General features: G+C 39.7%; 1 protein-coding gene across 1 annotated transcript in view; it reads right to left on the bottom strand.

Moving 5' to 3' along the window:
• PDLIM5 (PDZ and LIM domain 5) overlaps window positions 1-19,042 on the bottom strand; it is a 135,497-nt gene that overhangs the window by 34,809 nt on the left and 81,646 nt on the right. The window contains exons 6-15 of the mRNA XM_086611322.1: window positions 18,138-18,155; window positions 17,662-17,834; window positions 15,598-15,634; window positions 13,272-13,301; window positions 11,480-11,614; window positions 10,538-10,654; window positions 5,889-6,083; window positions 5,078-5,164; window positions 3,419-3,574; window positions 2,428-2,559 (exon numbers count right to left, since the gene is read on the bottom strand). Of these exons, the coding sequence (XP_086467448.1) occupies window positions 2,428-2,559; window positions 3,419-3,574; window positions 5,078-5,164; window positions 5,889-6,083; window positions 10,538-10,654; window positions 11,480-11,614; window positions 13,272-13,301; window positions 15,598-15,634; window positions 17,662-17,834; window positions 18,138-18,155 (1,080 nt within the window). The remainder of the gene's footprint in view (window positions 1-2,427; window positions 2,560-3,418; window positions 3,575-5,077; window positions 5,165-5,888; window positions 6,084-10,537; window positions 10,655-11,479; window positions 11,615-13,271; window positions 13,302-15,597; window positions 15,635-17,661; window positions 17,835-18,137; window positions 18,156-19,042) is intronic.

The following is a 19,042-nucleotide window of genomic DNA, read 5'->3' as shown; positions in this document are numbered from 1 at the left end:
ATGTCATATACTCATCTCTTCAGTATGGGACATAAGATTTCAGCTCTCTTTCCTCACCAACTACTATGTTGTGGGATGAAGTGAGCTGCTGTTTAAAATAATTTTTTAGCATTATATTAATGTATTACATCATTAGGTTGACATTAATGCAAAGACAGTTTAATACCTAGTTTTTCACACTCATTGGTACATTTCTCTCAAATCTATTATATTTTTCTTTTTTTTTCCTGACATAATTGATTGGTTTTGCCTGATCTTTGTTGAACTGAAATGACAATAAGTCCTTACTGACAGTAAATTGTAAGCATAATTTATCTTTTCTTATCTCTCCTTCCTAAATGTTTCTCAATCCATACACTGAGGCTGTGCTCCTTTTTCCACTAGGATGAGGCAGCATAAAGCTTTATTTCTATTGCTTCATCTAACAGCAACCTCTTCCTCCTTACTGGAGGAATCCTGAAAAAAATGCAGTTTATGCATAACGTTCTTAGACTTACAGTACTACTACATTACATTCTCAAATTGTAGGTCATATTCTGTTTGGAATGTCCGTAACAGCCTGAAAAATCATACGCTTCCTGTATGACCTTATGCCACAGCCTGTGTGCAATCTGAGCTCAAAAACCTGGCTATTGCAATAGGTTAAAAGAAAAATCGATTTTCACAAATTTAGAAATAATATAAAAAAATCCTAGTAATCTGTGGATGTTTATTTCAAACCTTTCAATCTTGACATATCCAACACCAACAAGGTCTTTTGGGCAGGCTCATATAGTTTCGCTGCTGTCTCTGTACTCCCAGTATACCTCCTAGCTCCCCAGGGTGTTTTTCCCCAGCTCTGCCAATCAGGAGAGTAAAACGGAGAAAAACCTCGAAAAGCGCACTTCAGTTACAGTGGGATGAAAGAAGTTCTCCATTGCTTGCTGCCTTTCCCAACGGGCAGTCCTACGTACTCATAAGGGACAGCAATTGAATGGAGTCAGTTTAGAAATTTTGACCTTCTAGCAGAAATAAGTGTTTGCATCTCTAAAAGCAGGAGAGGTTCTCCCAGCGTGATGAGTAAATGATGGCTAAACATAAAAGTCAGTTTCAGAGTCAGGAACGGGAGCATTTCCATTCTTGTAACAATCTACCTTCATCTGCAGTGTTTGCCATAAACACTGCACATTAGTGAGTGAAGGAAAAAAGAAAAGGGACATCAGGGAATTAACTTTCACTGCCATTGACAGCTCTATCAGCAAACAAACCCCACAGCTAGAGAATACAGCCTTGCTGGCAGCACATCCTGGACTTCACCTGTGACGCACAGACATCAGAACTCCTGGAAGCATTTTCCCTTTGATGTGCACATTAAAAGATTTCTTCCTAAATATCATTCAGAAAACTGGTATTTAAGCTTGTGCTGAATCACTACAATTCTGTTAATTTTTTTTTTTTTCTTTTTAAAGTGGATGTGCCACAACGTTGGTAAGTTTGATACAACTTAAGATTGTCTGTGTCTAATAACTAGCATTTCTCTTCCCAAAAGTTAGGGGTACTTCAGCCTTTTCGAGTGACTGAGGTCACCTTGGAAGCCATGAAACAGGAGGGCAAGAACTAATACTTCTCACTCAACAGAAGTTGCTACAGCAAGTGGATCTCAGCTCTACTTATAATTGGGCCTTATCTCTAGAACAGTTTTATACTTGTGAAAATGCAAATAAGCACATGAAAACTCACAAATTATTTCTTCCTTAGCATAACTTCATACATACTGTCCTGTAATATCACCAGATTTCTGCCTTTGAGGCTGAAGTCAATTAGATAAACGCAGCTTTTCACAGAAGTGAGTGCAGCATCGCTGCGGGCAGGAAACGAGAACAAAAAGTCCTGTGCACTGAACAGAACCAGCACTGGAACAAAGGGCCTAGACAGCGAGTAAGTGTTAAATAAAGTTATTTGCTGCACTGCAGGCCAGTTATTTGATTTTATACATGAAAAAGCAGCTTTGAAAAATAGCAGCTCTTTGTTCCCAGAGCACGCTCCGAGCCTAACATGCCGCTTACTTGCCCAAGGAACTGTTGCAAATAATTCACTTGGGTAGAGGTTTCAAGCCAGAGTATCTTGTTTGTTCTCCAGTTGGCTATTTAAAGTGATGGTGCCTCCCTCCGATTTCGTGACACAACACAAGCAGCACATTGCATCTCAGAAGGGTGAGGAAACCTTTGCTTAGTATGGTGGACTTGCACAAACACCATCGGCACAACCAGGGTGCAGATTAGTTCTGCAAAGACGTGAAACCAGTAGCATTTGGGGTTGGTGACCTCATGCCAAAAACCGCAAGAGGCAGATTGCTTCAAGTGTGCAGACAACAGAAATAGGCTTTGAAGGAGAAATCAGTTTCTTGTGAGTCCTAAGTGTCATCCATGCACTGCACTTGGACAATACCTCTTGCTCTTTTGCAACTCCAGAGCACTCGTGGACTTCCTGGAGGGCCCGATGGCCTGCAGAGGAGGCTTAGTGACAGGTGTGATGAGCAGGGCATCCAAGAGCGAGCGGTAGACACTAGGTTCGGAGAGTCTAGCAAGCATTTAAAAAGATCACGTAAACAAACTAGATGACCAAAGTTCAAGTTGGTTTGGGCCACTAAAAACCCTCATGGAAAGCCTGTAAGTTCTGTAGCAGTATGGAGAAACTGAACCTAGGATAACTGATGTAGAAATTATGGCTAAATAAGGAGTCCCCAAAGTGGAGGTTGCACACTGCAGGGGGTGCACAAGACAAGCCATTCAGGTGTGAGAAGACACTTATTTCATTTTATTTTTACCAGTAATAAAATAAAATAGAAAATATTGTGAAAATAGAGTTTGTTTCAGCTTCTTCTCATCCTCGTTTAATTTCTCTTTTTATGTATGTTTTATAATGTACACAATATATTAGTACCTTAGGACACTTACAAAATTTAGAAATATTTAAATATACATACATTGTGTGCTCAAAAATTTTCTATTGATACAAATGTGTGATTGAAAAACTTGAGACCACTGGTCTAAGTAAGCCTTTATAAAAAGCAATGCAGTAAAGATTTAGATGGAACTCGGAGAGTCATTGTCTTCAGGTATCCAAAAGTTACTCAAATATGCAAATTATTCTTTGTCACCCGTGTAACACAATTGTTATTTAGTTAGTTTACTGACTGAACTGCAAAACATATGATGAGGATCAGAAAGGTAGAATTACTCACCAAGATGCAGAGCAGCAGTCTGGAGATAAGCTAAAAATAGGGCATGGGAGCCTTGGACGTACACTTAATGACTTGCCCACCATGCTATTGAGAAAGAGCTGATTCTGCAATCCTACCAGGGACTGATTATTCTTGTGTGAGCTTGAACTTTCTTAAAGCAAGCTATAAAATGTTTCTTTTAAAGTTGATGTCTACCTGGCCCGGACAGCAACAGCAGCAGACACAGCAGCAGCAGCCATACTCTTAATTTTTGATCTCTGCTTCAAAGGAGAAAGAATGGGAAGAGGAGCAGGTCCAAACTGGGGCAGACTTCCCAAAGGATTTTTCAGCAGTACTTTTCCAGCACTGAAGCTTTAAGCCAACAGAGGAAAAAACAGAGAAAGCAGGAAAGATTGAAAGAGACACAGTACAATGCTGGACTACATTAACCACTGGAAAGTTACGTGACTGTAGGTTCCCAGTTCAGAGAAACATCAGGGAAATGTGTTAGCCACTTGAATACTAATATAGAAAACAGCAATTTTGATTTCACCCACAAATAAAACTTTCCCCTCATCAAGACAGCATCTATCAGGCTTCAAATTCCCCATTCCAGACTCTGCCTTGCACCCCTGGATCATTCCCACCAACCCAGGGCCCAGAACATTCCACATGGATCATGGTGCTGACAGAAAGAGCCCTGAAGATCATTTAGCTTCTCCTCTTTATAATAATAAATAATAAACATGGAAAACTTGGAAATATTTGGTGATTAATGGTTCAATGTCCAAGTGGAGGCCAGTGACGAGTGGTGTTCCTCAGGGGTCAGTACTGGGACCAGTGCTATTTAACATCTTTGTTGGTCACATGGACAGTGGGATCGAGTGCACCCTCAGCAAGTTTGCAGATGACACCAAGTTGTGTGGTGTTGTGGACATGCTGGAGGGAAGGGATGCCATCCAGAGGGACCTTGACAGGCTGGAGAGGTGGGCCTGTGAGAACCTCATGAAGTTCAACAAGGCCAAGTGCAAGGTCCTGCATGTGGGTCGGGGCAATCCCAAGCACAAGTACAGGCTGGGCAGAGAATGGATTGAGAGCAGCCCTGAGGAAAAGGACTTGGGAGTGCTGGTGGATGAGAAGCTCAACATGAGCCGGCAATGTGCGCTGGCAGCCCAGAAAGCAAATCGTATCCTGGGCTGCATCAAAAGGAGCGTGGCCAGCAGGTTGAGGAAGGTGACTCTGCCCCTCTACTCAGCTCTTGTGAGACCCCACCTGGAATACTGTGTTCAGCTCTGGAGTCCCCAGCACAAGAAGGACATGGAGCTACTGGAGCGGGTCCAGAGGAGGGCCATGAAGATGATCTGAGGGCTGGAGCACCTCTGCTATGAAGACAGGCTGAGAGAGTTGGGGCTGTTCAGCCTGGAGAAGAGAAGGCTCCGGGGTGATCTTATAGCAGCTTTCCAGTACCTGAAGGGGGCCTACGGGAAAGCTGGAGAGGGACTTTTTACAAGGGCGTGTAGTGATAGGACAAGGGGAAATGGATTTAAACTGAGAGGGGAGATTTCGATTAGATATAAGGAAGAAATTTTTCACTGAGGGTGGTAAAAGAAAAAAAAAAAAGAAAAAAAAAAAAGAAAAAAAAAATGCTGGCTCCAAAATTGTTTCTACAATGGTGAATCCATAACCCAGGCTTTACTTTAAAATCTCAAGATTATTCACAGAATTGCTGTGCATTTTTTTAAATAATTTCAGAAGTGAACAAAACACTCTAAACACACAACTATACACCACTTCTCTGATTTAAATGCAAAAGTGCTGCTTGAAAACCTCGCTTACACCTAGCAGTCTGCTGTAGATATACCTTAGAAGATTTACCTTGTATGACTTACAGATGATTTAGACTGACAGCTTGAGATTTTATTGAAAGCATTTGTTTCACAAGTAGGCAGAGATGCTTCATGCCTGCTCAAAAGCAGCAAGAGAAGAAAAGTCATTAATCAAACACTTATTACACCTCTGGCAATGCTAACTAAACTTCAGGAGTTGTTAATTTATTTTTTTTTTTATTGGTAAGGAGAGCTTTTAAAAGAACAGGTATGATTTAATATCCTGGTATGTTAATTACCAAGGGAAGCACTTTCTTTCCTTGTTGGTAAACACTATGCTCTGGATGACCCATCACTACACAAGTTAATGCTTCTATTCTCCTCCAAAGACTTCAAGCTATTGGACAACTCAAAACCACACATTTTATAGCAAGGGTAATTAACCTTTGAATGCCAGGTGAATAAAACATGGACTATCAAAGCATTACACACACTCTGCTGTGCCTTCCCCCAAAAACCTTCTTCCACACTTCAACACCATATATTCACCCCGTGTCACCAATTTTTGACAACAAAGTCACCTTCCAGCTGAATCTCCCACTCGTACACTGGTTTCTCCACATCCATCTATGGGCCACTTTGACTTTTGAATTATTTTTCTAACTTTTGTCTAAAAGCTACTCAGATTTCTAATTGCTATGCAAATTTCCAGAGCAGCGTGAGGGTCAGGAGACACCTGTAAGTTGCTCCATCTTGATAACATCATCATCAAAAAAAAAAAAAATTAAAAATCAGGTGAAACCGCATGTAAAATTACAGTTTCAGATCGTGCCTTCTTAAGGCAGCTGGCTCGGATGTACCTGGCAGGAGCGGGAGGTGGCCCGAGGGCCATTTCCACTGGTGGAGCTGCAGAAGGCGGCCGCTGGGCCACGGTGGCGGGCAGGGGAGGCTCAGAGGTCTGCGTGGCCACGGTGCACTTCGCGGGAAGAGGAGGTGCTTTACCAACTGTCAAAACACTTGCTGCAACTGGAGCAGGCAACTCCACAGTTACTTTCCTGGTTGATGTTAATTTCACAAGTAATTACAACGAGAAAACATATGGAGAAGAAATCTCTCATTTGACATATAAAATACCAAACAGTAACAGATAACTCTTTCTAGCTGGTGTTCTTGCATCTTTTGTAAGAAGGAGTGAGTAGCACACGAGGGCTATTTTTTTTCTTCCTTAGGAATCAAATACTCATCTCCTAGGAATCAGATCATGCCGAAACTGGTTCTTTGGGGCACTTCTACAGCCAAAGCTTGAGAGCTTAGAACCAGGCTTGTTTAACTACAAAACCAAATTATTCGGGTAGTTCAAAGTAGTTACTCAAAAAATAGACAACAAAACTTGAACAAGAGCACAATCAGTACATCAGAAACTCTACCTAGTATAAGAAGATGACACTTTAGACACTGTGGCTACTTGGCTGCTGGCATTTAAAACCTGAACAATTGCAGGGGGATGAGGTGCACACTTGGGTAAGGCTTCCAAAGGGTTCTCAAACAAAAGTTCTCTGAAGTAAAAGAAAGTAGAAGGACAAGTAGCATTCACCACAGGAAAGCAAGATTTTTTCCCCATATTTTACTTTCTCTGGCTTGTCACCAAGTCAAGACAACCATAAAAGATCTGACAGGTTTAGTTTGGTCAGTCTGAGACCTCCTCTTCTCCCCAGCCTGACGTTCATTTGTCAACTAAATGAGCAACATCTGTTTTTGCAAATTCCCTTTTCCATGATGATTACAACCAAAGGAAGTCATTTAGGAAAATTGACATAGAAATGCCAAACCCGCCAAAAAGAAGATCTGGTTGAGTTGAGGAGAGTACAGCAGTAGTTACAACAATTCACAAATCCAACAAAATATCTGTATGCACAGGTTACACCCTTTCCTGGAGTTGCCCTCAAGTTCTCTAAAACTTCATACAGCATCTTTGTGAAGCCTTACTAGTCATAAAAAGGGCCTTGAAGAAGGCGAAGAGAAGAGGAATAAATCATACTGGGTACATGCTCCAAAGGGAGAGCAGGCTGACTCCAAATCTTACACATACTCATTGTATTTCCATTTTTCACTTGCTTTGGCAGTAGCTAGAAAAGGAATAAGAAATTACTCTGAGAGATTGCAATGTCTGCAGAGAATATTCTTGGCGGTCCACTAATCAGAAAGCACACAACAACAATCTGGATTAATACCTATTATTTAATATTAAGTCTTTGTATTTATGACTATCAGGAATAATTCCATTAAAAGAAAAGATAAAAGTAGGTGTGTATGACTGTAAAAAGCATGTATATAAAAGAGCAATCTAGAGACTTGCTGGCACTGGATCTGCTTTACATTAGTTATGTATTTCTCAGGAAGTGCTGGATTCTGTGGTTTACATGGTCTAAAGTTGCCAGGATGACTTTTTAAGATGACTTTTTGCAATTTTCTGGAAAGGCTTTTAAATATTTTACTGTTATTGCCTATATGATATTGAGTAATAATACACTATAAATTACAGTAGTAGGCTATATTGCCATATGACTACTTCGGGCTTTCAATAAATAACTAAAACTACAATAAAAAAAGCATTATGCTCTATATTATGAAGTCTGCCTTATAAGCAGCGAACTTAACTTTAATCCAGTAATCAAATCCAGATCCTTCACACATTTCACAGCAAGCACTTTCTCCTTCTTGGTTCAGTAGTGGATGGTACAAATCAGAGAGCCTCAGCCAAGAAAAGATGGACCCCATTAGGAAAATAAAGACCTATGCCAGTCATGGACAACAAATGCGGGGCATTAGTCACAAAAGCAAATCTACTGACCTTTGGATGGCCCAATTCTGCTTTACTAAAAGTCTGACATGGCACGCACCAATTGTTCCATACGGATTTCTGATAGCTGTCATTTTATGAAAAAGGGGTTTTGGAATTCAGCTCTGGGTGTATTTCCCCCAAAAGAGGGTTATAAAAGCAGAGACATCAGCTCAGTAACAAAACACCAAATACAGTTGCTACACTGATGATGTCTCATTTCAGGAAAGAATCAAGACTACATAGCCTCGTCAAATAATTTACATTTTCCTTCCCACGCTCAATGCTAATCCTTCTTTCTATAGCTCTGCACAAGCTGCTCAGATTTCTGCCCTTCTTGAGTAGAAAATACTCACCATCTACTTTATTGACTATTTGTATAAACACTTCAGCTCTCATCCTGAACCACCATGAACGTAGCTGTCCTTTCCAACTTCCTGCGGTTCCTTTCAAAGCCGCTCTCTTGCTAGGTTAATTTTGCCAAATAACAAACTTAGAGCCATAGGTCTTTGTCCTGGTTTTAGCTGGGACAGGATTAGCTTTTCTTTTTAGCAGCTAGAAGAGCTCCGTGTTTTGGTTTTACTCAGAGGCTCGCTCTGAGAAGAATGCTGATAGTGCACTGATGTTTATAGTTGGCACTGAGGTCTCAAGGACTTTTCAGCCTGCCGGGTTCTTGCCAGTGTGCAGGAGCACAACACGATAAGGGGGGAGTATAGCTGGGACAAGGGGTCCACGACTCTCCTTACGATTTGTACCTGAACTTAAGACTGAGGGCCAAATTGGCCAATTAGTATTCCATATCATGCAGCGTCATGCCCAGTATAAAAGTGAGGGTCAGCCGGAAAGAAGGGCTTTTGCCCTTTCGGGACTGTCACTTTCGGGCTCTCAGAGTGTTTTTTTTCTCTCTCTCGCTCTCTGTCTCGGGGCCTCCCATTCATCCGGGATTGCGGTATCGACTTTATCTGTTTTGGGATTGCAGCTTCGTAACGAGACGGGCCTCGGTCAAGGGGTGGTGAGCAATTATACTGTACATCACTCATTTGCATATGTTTATCCTTGTACATATCTGTATATATATATATATTGGTAGCGGTAGTAGTAAATTGTTCTTATCTCAACCCTTGGGTCTCTTTTTTTTTTTTTCCTCTGATTCTCTCCCTCATCCCTGGGGGGTGGGAGGGTGAGAGGGGACTGTGTAGGGTATAGTTGCCGGAGCAGCCTAACCCACCACAGTCTTGAGTTGGAGTAGATTTAAATTTCTTTCCCGGGACACAGATCAAGAGGTAGGATTTAGAAAGAACTCCTTGGTACTCAGAATACAGTAGTTGTAGCACTATCTGAAAGGCATCCGCAGCTCAGTAGGTGTATTCATACTAGAGTCTCATTGGTAGGCATGAAAATCAATTATTGAAGGAGTACTTTTCCCCCTGCCTTTTTCATCCCAGGTTTTCTGCTTAACAAAAAAGGTATTGCCATACACCTTTTGTGTGTATTTTTCATCTTTGGTGACTCATAACTACTCACCCCATCTGCTTCCCACAATTTAAGAGAACACGCTACTGAAACCATCACAACCAAATCTTTTCTGCATTGGCTCAAACCACAGGTTACCATGAGGGTGCTGGCCTGCTGTTCAAGCAAACCTGTATCATCACCCATCATCCCTTCCTGACTAATCTCATGCTAGCTCATGAAGGTACCCTCTTCTCCCAGACACTGTAGCAAAACAGACTCTATTTTGTTTTGAGGTTTCACCTCATCTCTCTTCAGTTGGTGGAAACTATTGCTTTAAAGGGGACACTGTCAATCTCAAATCTTAGTATACAGATGCCTATTTGCAGAAAGACCACATAGGTATGGGAAATAGTATACTTCTGTATGCTTCTCACAAGGACAAGCCTCTGTCTAGGGGCCTGGCAGGACCAGGCGTTCTTTCAATTCGTATTTTTAAAGGAACAGCTTTGTTTCATGTAATAACTTCATGCTTGTGCATGTGTAATGAACATTAGCTACCTGCAATTAAAAAAAAAACCCACAACACTCCTCGCTATGAAACACAAACCATCAGAAAATGTTATTGACCTTCAATAATGTCATCGTAACCTTCCAAATTACTGTCGCTGTCTAGTACCCATAATGACCTCTAAAACGTCACCAATCTGCCAAGTGCCAGTGAAACTATCCAAGGCCAGTAACAGGCAATTTGCCAGAAAATCATCTAGTTTTCTTTGACTGGATCACAGCACAGCACAGTGTTATGAACTAAATAATCCACTTAAAAAAAAAAAAAGTTTTTATATTTTCAAAGGCACTTTTCTGTGTGTTGAAGAAATCTGAATTTGTTTTTGAGTTGTTGAGATCTCTGAAAAGTTACTCCATCCAGGTGACAGGGCGAACACCCACTGACAATATACTGACACACACTAAATATTCTCTCTTATTTTATCTGGTATCCATGAGACTGTTCATGAATCTGCTCAGCTTTATTTAATTTCTTTTCTCCTTCCCCCTCCTACTATTTCCAGGAAAATCTCTAGCCATGGCAGATTAATAAAGTTTATTTTAAATGAATGAAAGACAACCCTCTCTCCCTCAAAACACACAAATCTAGGCTAAACCAACATACAGATAGATCATTAACTGAATCGAAACCCTCTCTGCGTGATTTACCTCCCAGGAGCTGCTGCAGCAGTGTGTTCAGAAAGCCTGGGAGAGGGGACGCTGCCAGGGGACGACTCTGCTATCGGCAAAAGAACGGCTGTAGGTTCTGGTCTAGCATCGTTTTCACTCCATTCACAGTAATAAAATCAAATGGAGATACACAGAGAAAGAGATTTTTAATCCACATTGAAATAGTATGTTGAACAGGAGACGCTGTGCATGAAAGTGTTAGTAAATTGGGAAAAAAAAAAAAAAAAACACACACAAAAAAAAGCAACCAAAACACAATACCCAAAAAAACCCCCATGGAGTTTACAGCAAAATACAAAAAGGAGGATAAAATAAGGCACAATACTCTTACAAAGTGTCATGCTCTTAATGAAGGTTGAGAAGTGTCCTGCTGCTTATAAACTCAGAAACCCAAGTAGTATTTTACATTTATAAAGATGAAACACATATATTTAGTACTACATTATGTGATGGAAAACTTTTAGAAAATACTGGAAAAGAAACAGACAAAAGCACTAATGGGATTCACTCCCAAAGCTTTATATACTTTTTGCTGCAACTTTTTAGGGTGTTAGTTTTGTGAAGGTTAGACTATATATTTCTCAATATTTTTTCATATCCTTTCTTGTTTTCAGTTGTGATAGGTAAAAAAAAAAAAAAATCTAGAAAACGTTGTCTTAAAGCCCTCTACTTGAAGAAAAGCATCCATCAGACATCTCATTAATACACAAAAATAAAAGTAAACTATGAGGTAGAGAGAAATCACAATCACAAGTTTTGAGCAGGCGAAATTAGTCACAGGAGTAGGCATTGCTGCCTTTTTTTTTTAATAATATATATATACACATATATATTAGTATGCAGAATTAAGTATCTTATAAAGTAGGGAGCCTTAAGTACTAAAAATTATTGAATAGACTTAGGAACGACCAGGGAGCAGACCTCATAGGTGGTAAAGGTGTGGATGGGAATTCTGGTACAGATGGCACCTCCAAAGTCTGGGTAGCTATGGCGTTTTTATTCTGATTAACACAGGTATCCTGGGCTCCTGCTCCGTTAGGTAGATCCGCCAGTATGCTTTACAGATATTTATGACACAGGGGGGAAAAAAGACAAATACATGATTTATGACAGGTGGTTTCAGGACTGACCAAGAGCGGGACAAATGTTTTCCAGTGGCTATAGATTAGCTAAACTACAAATTTAGAAAATCCAGACACACCTTCACTCAGGACAACTCTCTACAAGTTAAGGCCAAAATCAAATCTGTACCTGGTTGCTCGAAAGGAGATGGTTAACAGTGAACATCTAAAACATACTTGGCAACAGAGTGCTGCAGATTTAGAACCAATCAGTTACTGAAACACATACAACTTTACATAAAGGTTAGACTTTGCCTTTCTAAGCTTTAAGTAACTGGTTTAAGAGTTGTAATTTACACATTTCAGTGAGGGCTTTCTATTTCCTGCCCTTCCAGCTGTTGAAAATAAAAAAAAATAAAAATCTATTTTATCCACATAAAAATCCCTCGTGGGCGAGTCATAAAAACAATAATAAAATACTGGGCATTCGTCTTGAACAATGCCTACCTGAAAAGTTGAATACTATTAAATTGAGATATTTAGCTGTAGATTACTGATAGAAGAGAAGTTTCTAATTCATTGTTTGTCTTATTCATCCTCCTAGGTGATCTCTTAAATGTAGCCTTATTCAGTTATACGAAAAAACACTTGGAACGTTTTTTCAAAGATCAGATGTATGCTGGGAATCGGACATGAGCTAGGGCATGTTATTCACATGCAAATGGAAAAGTAGTCCATTGTGGAAACAGTAACAAAGACCAAAATTTAATGTCAACAAGTGTTGTGCAATGGGGATATTGGGCAAAGAGATGACTTTTTAAAGCCGTAAATTAAATTAGTTTCACACATTCATAAAATATTTTTGGAACTAGTGATTTTTTACTATGAATTTATTGGAAACTAATAATTTTGGTAGACTTTCTCAAACAAACTCTTCTCATATCCTCAATAGATAGACTCTATTAGTATCTATGCTTAAATTTAATCAAAATAGACACTTCTATACTTTGGATTATTTAGAGAGGCTTTTTCTTCCATTTCTCACTAAAGTAACTCATCCTTCAAAAGGGATAAGAGCTGTTAAGATAAACAAACATAATGGTAAGTTAAATATCCATGTGAAGATATTCTCATTCCCTGGGGACATCTCCACAACATAAAAATACTTGAAGGTCAAACCATTCTGCCCTTATGAAGAAAAGTTTACAGAGTCTAAGTGATAATCTTTCATAGTTTTCATTGCACTGATGTCCTCTGAAACTCCTGTATTCCTTTCCATTCATAAAAAGATTGTTTAAATCCAGCAAAACAATTTTAATACATTACTTCACATTCCTACTTTAACACATGGTACTCTATCAAATGATTATATTGTAGTGTATGTGCACTAAGCAACACGCTTGGGTTTCGTGACACAGTACTCACTACCAAGTTATGTGATAGAGGGGTGAAATCAAACTGATTGGCACTTCTCATCAAAACAGTCTTCAGTGAAATTATTCCTACTGTCCCTAAGGAGTTAACCCAAAAGGTGTGTAAGATGTGATATGCCTTGGTCCATCACTACCAGTGCAATTCTAATTGTACTTTATGCTGTGCATTGTTAGGCATCCACATCAGTGACTGTTAGTGTTAGATAACTTGGCTATTACCTGAAGTCTCCATTTTCTGTTTGGCTTTTCCTAAAGACAAAATGACAAATACCATAAGCTACTGCTGTACTGCATTGCAGTAGAAACCATCTGAAAAGGAAACACAAGCTTAAAATGTTTCTAAAGCAACTTTCCAGGTTGTGCAATAGAAACCCCAACCCCCTCAAGTCTGCAGAAGCACTTGCAGTGGACATCGATGTGTTCAGAGGACCAATTCCATCAGAAAAGCATGTAGGTCAGCTGCACAAACTACAAGACAATCGCAATGGTTCTCATTAAGCAGTTACGAAGGATTGGGCTTTTACATGTGCTCTACAATTCGCCTTTGAGGTTTGAAACTTCTCTGATTCAATAAGCGTGGCAAAAGCCGAGAGTGAGTTTTACTTAGTAGAATTCTTACTCCTGTAGCCCTCCAAATTGTCAATCATTTTTTGATTTCTGCAGATCTTGACAACACACATACCCCATTTCTAACATGATCAGGAACTTTACTACTGTGACGGCTTTGTAGAACTCAGATTGTTTCTCCTACACAGCAGGGATTTAATTGTTTCTCTTACTATAATCTGTGAAGGTGCAAAGAAATTACAGCTCCATGAATGCGAAGACTATTCAAGGAGTCTGAGAGACTCAAAAGAAAAACAGACAGAGCTAAGATAAAAGCAACTTTTATTAAAATACTCTTCAAGCTTCAGAAAGCATAAATTAATGAATGTGTAGCTACTATAATACATTATTTTACAGGAGAACCATAGGGCCATGAAGCTTTTATAAACACAAGAAAGCCTATGAGCTTTACTCTGTAATAAATAAATACTACCGTCTTATCTCGTTCTTGTTAGAGGATGTGTTGAAACTCTTACAGGTACACAGCTACATTCTGCTCAATTTTTTCTAAGTGTTCCACAATACGAACATATTAGTAGTTTAAGCAGCAGTATCTTTATATTGAGCTTGCACTTCGATTCACAACATCAAAATATTTATTTATTTATTTATTATTTGCTTAAAGCAGTCTGCCATCTTGCTCTACTTTGTAAAACATTTACAACCACTCTGATTGACCTCCTGAAAACCTAGTGACACCCAAGATAATTGTTCTGGTAAGTACAATAGTTTGAAATAAGTGCATACAGTCCCTCTTCATCTTCCTCCCCCAGCTCCAAAGATCAAAGTAATACGATTTCTTATTCCTTTGTTTATAACTTTCTGCTTTCTAACAACCTACAGTAACTCAAACTCAGCAATGCAAATGACTCCTTTAAGGCAAAAAAAGAACTGCAACAGCCATCTCCTCCCCCACATTGGGAGATTCAGTCACCCAAGTTGTTCTATTTTAAATAAGTATTTTTTATCAACCAGGGATTAGCACAAAAACATTTTCATCTCATTTTTTACACATCAGTAGGAAAGTGTTAGAAAAGTATAGAAAAGGCTAGAATTTCTCTTGCAGTAAGGCTGGTGAAACAAGTTTGGTGGTTTTTTTTTGGTTTTTTGGTGTTTTGTTTTGTTTTTTTTTCAAAGCAGATGGAAAAGAAGAAAGGAAGGAAGCGTTTGTATTTTGCTTTTGCAACTTGGGTAAAATCACTGGACATTAAGAACACGTGCTGAGACTTCATGGTGCCAGTCACGTAATTTTGTATATTTGGGGCTAAAGACGTGGATGGGAACCTTTTCCCTGTGGAAAGAAGTGATAAAAGAAAAATAAGAAAGAAAGAAAGAAAGAAGGAAAGAAAGTTTGTCTTAAGCAGTTTCACAAGAGAGCATGCCATCTCCATGCAGCATCCCTATCCGCACATTACCTTCCTCTCTGTCAAAAACTTGGATCCAGTGTTAGGCAAAGTCAGTAGAAAAACTCCCACTGACTGCAAGAACCACTAGATTTAGCCACTGGTTGGTCTTGATTTTGAGCAACACTTGTGCCAAAGCAAGGAGACACCTGACCCTCGTTCACAGTCCAGAACAGTAATACTTTCCAGCTATGCCTTGCAATTTGATCCACACTCGCAAATCAAAAATGCTTGGTTAGATTTAGGAAAAGGAAAACAGGTTGACAAGCTGACCTTGTACAGAAAACCAAATCCGTCCAAGTTTACAAAAAATCTCAAACGCTTACACAAACATTAATACTGGACTGCACCAACAGACTTAAAAAGGTCGGTCTATGGAGAAAGAGATCTTGATTTTTACATGCTTAAGTAGAAGGCAAAAAATGAAGCAACATTTTAAAAACAACCAGATGTCACACAAATGCACCAAACACTATCAGTTAAGAATTAAGACATGCAAAGTATTAAAATAATAAAAATGTAAAACATCAACTCACTTAGTCTTCTTTGCAGCTTCATGTTCTGGTTCTTTCACTGCAAGAAAACAGAAAGTTTTTATTTTCTAAGGCACTAAAGGCACTGTACACTGAGATTCTCCCCTGTGCCAATGCACTCAACACAGCAGGAAATTAAAACAAGGCTCGTTAGGAGTCCTCAATTCGAAATACGCCCCAATGGAAATGAGGTGTATCTATAAACTTCGAGAGCCCCTTCACCAGCAGGATTGCTGAAAGGTGGCTCTGCTGGTCTCTGCCCTTTCCCTTGGTCCACTCTCCATATTGGCATTGAGAAAGGTGAGTTAAGGAAGGGAAGATGAAGGGAAGTGGGGAAGCATTTCTTTTGGATGAACATCCAGTGGGTTTACATCAGGTGATAATCCAAGCATCTGTTTGCAGCCAGGCTGTGACCCATCAAGGTGCTAGAGGACCGCACGTGGGATAATGTAAATTCCCAGGCCTGATTTTAAGCTTGGCAAATCTAGTAGCTGTCACTTTTTTTTATAGTATTTGTCAACACTATTAATTCATCAGTACTGGATGACATGTTATTTGAAGTTCAGGTCTCATATTCTGCCCTTACAAGGATTAAATAAGAGAATCCAAAGATAGACAATGATCCATTAACAGGCTAGTGCGATGCAGGACCACAAAACAATCAGGTAACTGTCCAAGTTCAGAATATTTATCACATATGGACAATAATCCCTATTTGGGGAGATGTTATCATTGGCTTCTAGAGTAATTCTGTCAAAGAATCGATAGTTAATTTAATAAAATCTGCCCCTGGGGAGGGGGCCTGATTTCCTCACTGCCTGCTTTATTGTAGCACTAGCTGTGAAAAGCAGAAGAATGAAATAATCACCTCTACATTAGCTGCCTCAGTCTGAACACGACTGAGCTCAAATCTCCTGATGGCACTTCTGATGGCTTTTACACAGCATTACAGATCTCAGTCAATGAATTATAACTGACAGTGTAATATGAAATTGAAGTTTTACCATAAAATTATATGACTGGGAATGACCTTCTCTGCATCATCTGTTCTAGTCCACAGTACATGCAATCACAACACCATAGCATAAGCAAAGGACGGAAAGATGCCCTGGGAATAAACTCAGGAGCTAGGGATTTACACTTCTGATTGGTTAAATCATTGCAGATCACATACCTTTGTATGACTGTCAAAGATTTTCTATATGCCTGTAAAGGCCTTAATTTTTCTGGACCATTAAATTTCAAGAGGAATGTCACCATTTTGGTGATACAGGAGTGGAAAGAAACAACAAATATATATCTGCCAACATCTTTGGGAGTAGAAATGGAAATTTTAAGATTTATCTAGAATACATATATTAACAGTCAACTCAATCAGGAGTCATGTCCAGTAACGTATAAGTCCTAAGCTATTTAGCAATTGCAGGAGTTTTACATAAATATTTTCCTACTATAGTCTTCTCAAATTTTTTTTCTTTCCAAGAGCTCACCAAAATTCTGCCTGCTAGATTTATTATCCATGAGGGGAAATGCAAGAGATGTGACTGAATCCTTTTACTATTTCTTGCCACCCTTCCCCCCAGCTTTTAAAAACACCTATCTGTGGCCTTTTCACCTTCACAGGAGCACCTATCCTCTAAAGACAGGCTGAGTTGGGGTTGTTCAGCCTGGAAAAGACTCTGGGGAGACCTTCTCGCAGCCTTCCAGTACCTAAAGGGGGCCCACAAGAAAGCTGGAGAGGGGCTTTTTACAAGGACATGTAGTGATAGGACAAGGGGCAATGGCTTTAAACTGAAAGAGAGCAGATTTTGGTTAGATCTAAGGAAGATTTTTATTTTTTTTTACAATGAGGGTGGTGAGGCACTGAAACAGGTTGCGCAGAGAAGTTGTGGCTTCCCCATCCCTGGAAGTGTTCAAGGCCAGGTTGGATGAGGCTTTGAGCAACCTGATCTAATGGAAGGTGTTTCTACCTGTGGCAGGGGGATTGGAACTAGATGATCTTTAAGGTCCCTTCCAACCCAAACCATTCTATGATTACTTTTATTTTGTTTACAGCAAACTACTCACTATGATCAGTGCCGGTGATTTGGGCAAGGATGCGGAAAGAGCGGGACTGGGTGGTGCCTGTCCGGGGATGCCAGTCTTCGGTGTCTTCAATCAGTCGCTTCTTGCTGGCATCGCTGTGGGTGGGTGTGTGGTAAAACTCTGTATAGGTATCCACAATGTGCTTCCGTGGGGGGCTGTGTCAAGGAAAGAAGAGAGCAGTGAGCGAAAAGCTTCAGAGACAGCCTGGGTTGGGGTACTTACAAAGACACGGGCAGAACTGTGACTTTTCACACCGTTTAAAGGCAGCTTCTGCATTTGGATGCAGATGTGCAAGTGAGCTCTACAGGCACTTCTGAACACAGATTTAGTTCTCTGAACCAAACACAGCTTTATAAGCACTCTAACGTGACTGAAATATTTTTGCTTGTTTCACCGCTGCAATATTTGGAACAGTAAAAGGCAGTATTATCAAGGCGTGTACATGTTTAAAACTTTACCGTTTGGGTGGGTTTTTCCTTGGAGATGACAGAATAAGACAGCAACAGAAAGGATTCCCAGCATAAATAGGAAAAGGAGAAACAGAAAACAAGAAATAAAGTCAGAAAGTTGAAACAGAAGTGCAGCTACTTATTCTATTGAATTAGTTTTGTGGGAAAGGGCACTGAAATCCAGTTAATAGTGCTACTCTCATTCTACTATCAAAAACGCAGCACAAAACCCCTATTCTTAAATTTAAATTAAACCCACAGCAATTTCCTTACAGAGATTAGAGGGGAATTTGTTTTGGTAAAGGAGGGTAGCCTACTTAGTTTGGATCAGGTGTCCCTCAACAAATTCTCCCCTTGGTTCCCAGGAGGTAAAGCACCAGCTGTGCAGAAAGGCCACCCAGCACACGCCAAGTCTTTTGCACTTGGCAAAGCCTGGATCAGAACCAGGCTGCTTGAAAGCATAGGTAGCAATGTTCTGGAGCATAATGTGGAGATGTTGATGCTCCATACCCTCTCTGAAAGTCAAAAAAATGGGCGATCATTTCATCTGGAAATTTTCCTCACAGTAACCCACATTCTATTGTCGATCCCTGCACTAGCAGACTTGTAAAAATACAGGACTTTAAAGCTTTCCTTTCAGTAACTGATGCAAAGAACATGTAATGATACTGATCAGTCTAAGAAAAGGAAGCAGAAGATTCATACTATATATATTACTCCTAAATTCTATATTTGTTATCCCAAAGCATTAATCTTGAACACCCTTTAAACATACATTTATTTTTTCCATAATTTACAGGAGGTTAACTGTGCAAAAGTAGCTTCTAAGACATACCAATTCTAACAATAATTAAAAAAAAAAAACAAAGAACCAAACAAAAAAAATCTTTAAAAATAACTTCTATTTCTGCCAC

This window comes from Tauraco erythrolophus, chromosome 5 (assembly GCF_009769465.1).
Source record: "Tauraco erythrolophus isolate bTauEry1 chromosome 5, bTauEry1.pri, whole genome shotgun sequence".
Taxonomy (NCBI): domain Eukaryota; kingdom Metazoa; phylum Chordata; class Aves; order Musophagiformes; family Musophagidae; genus Tauraco; species Tauraco erythrolophus.
The sequence above is the reverse complement of the archived record's forward strand: the minus strand, read 5'-3'. Positions and strand labels throughout refer to the sequence as shown.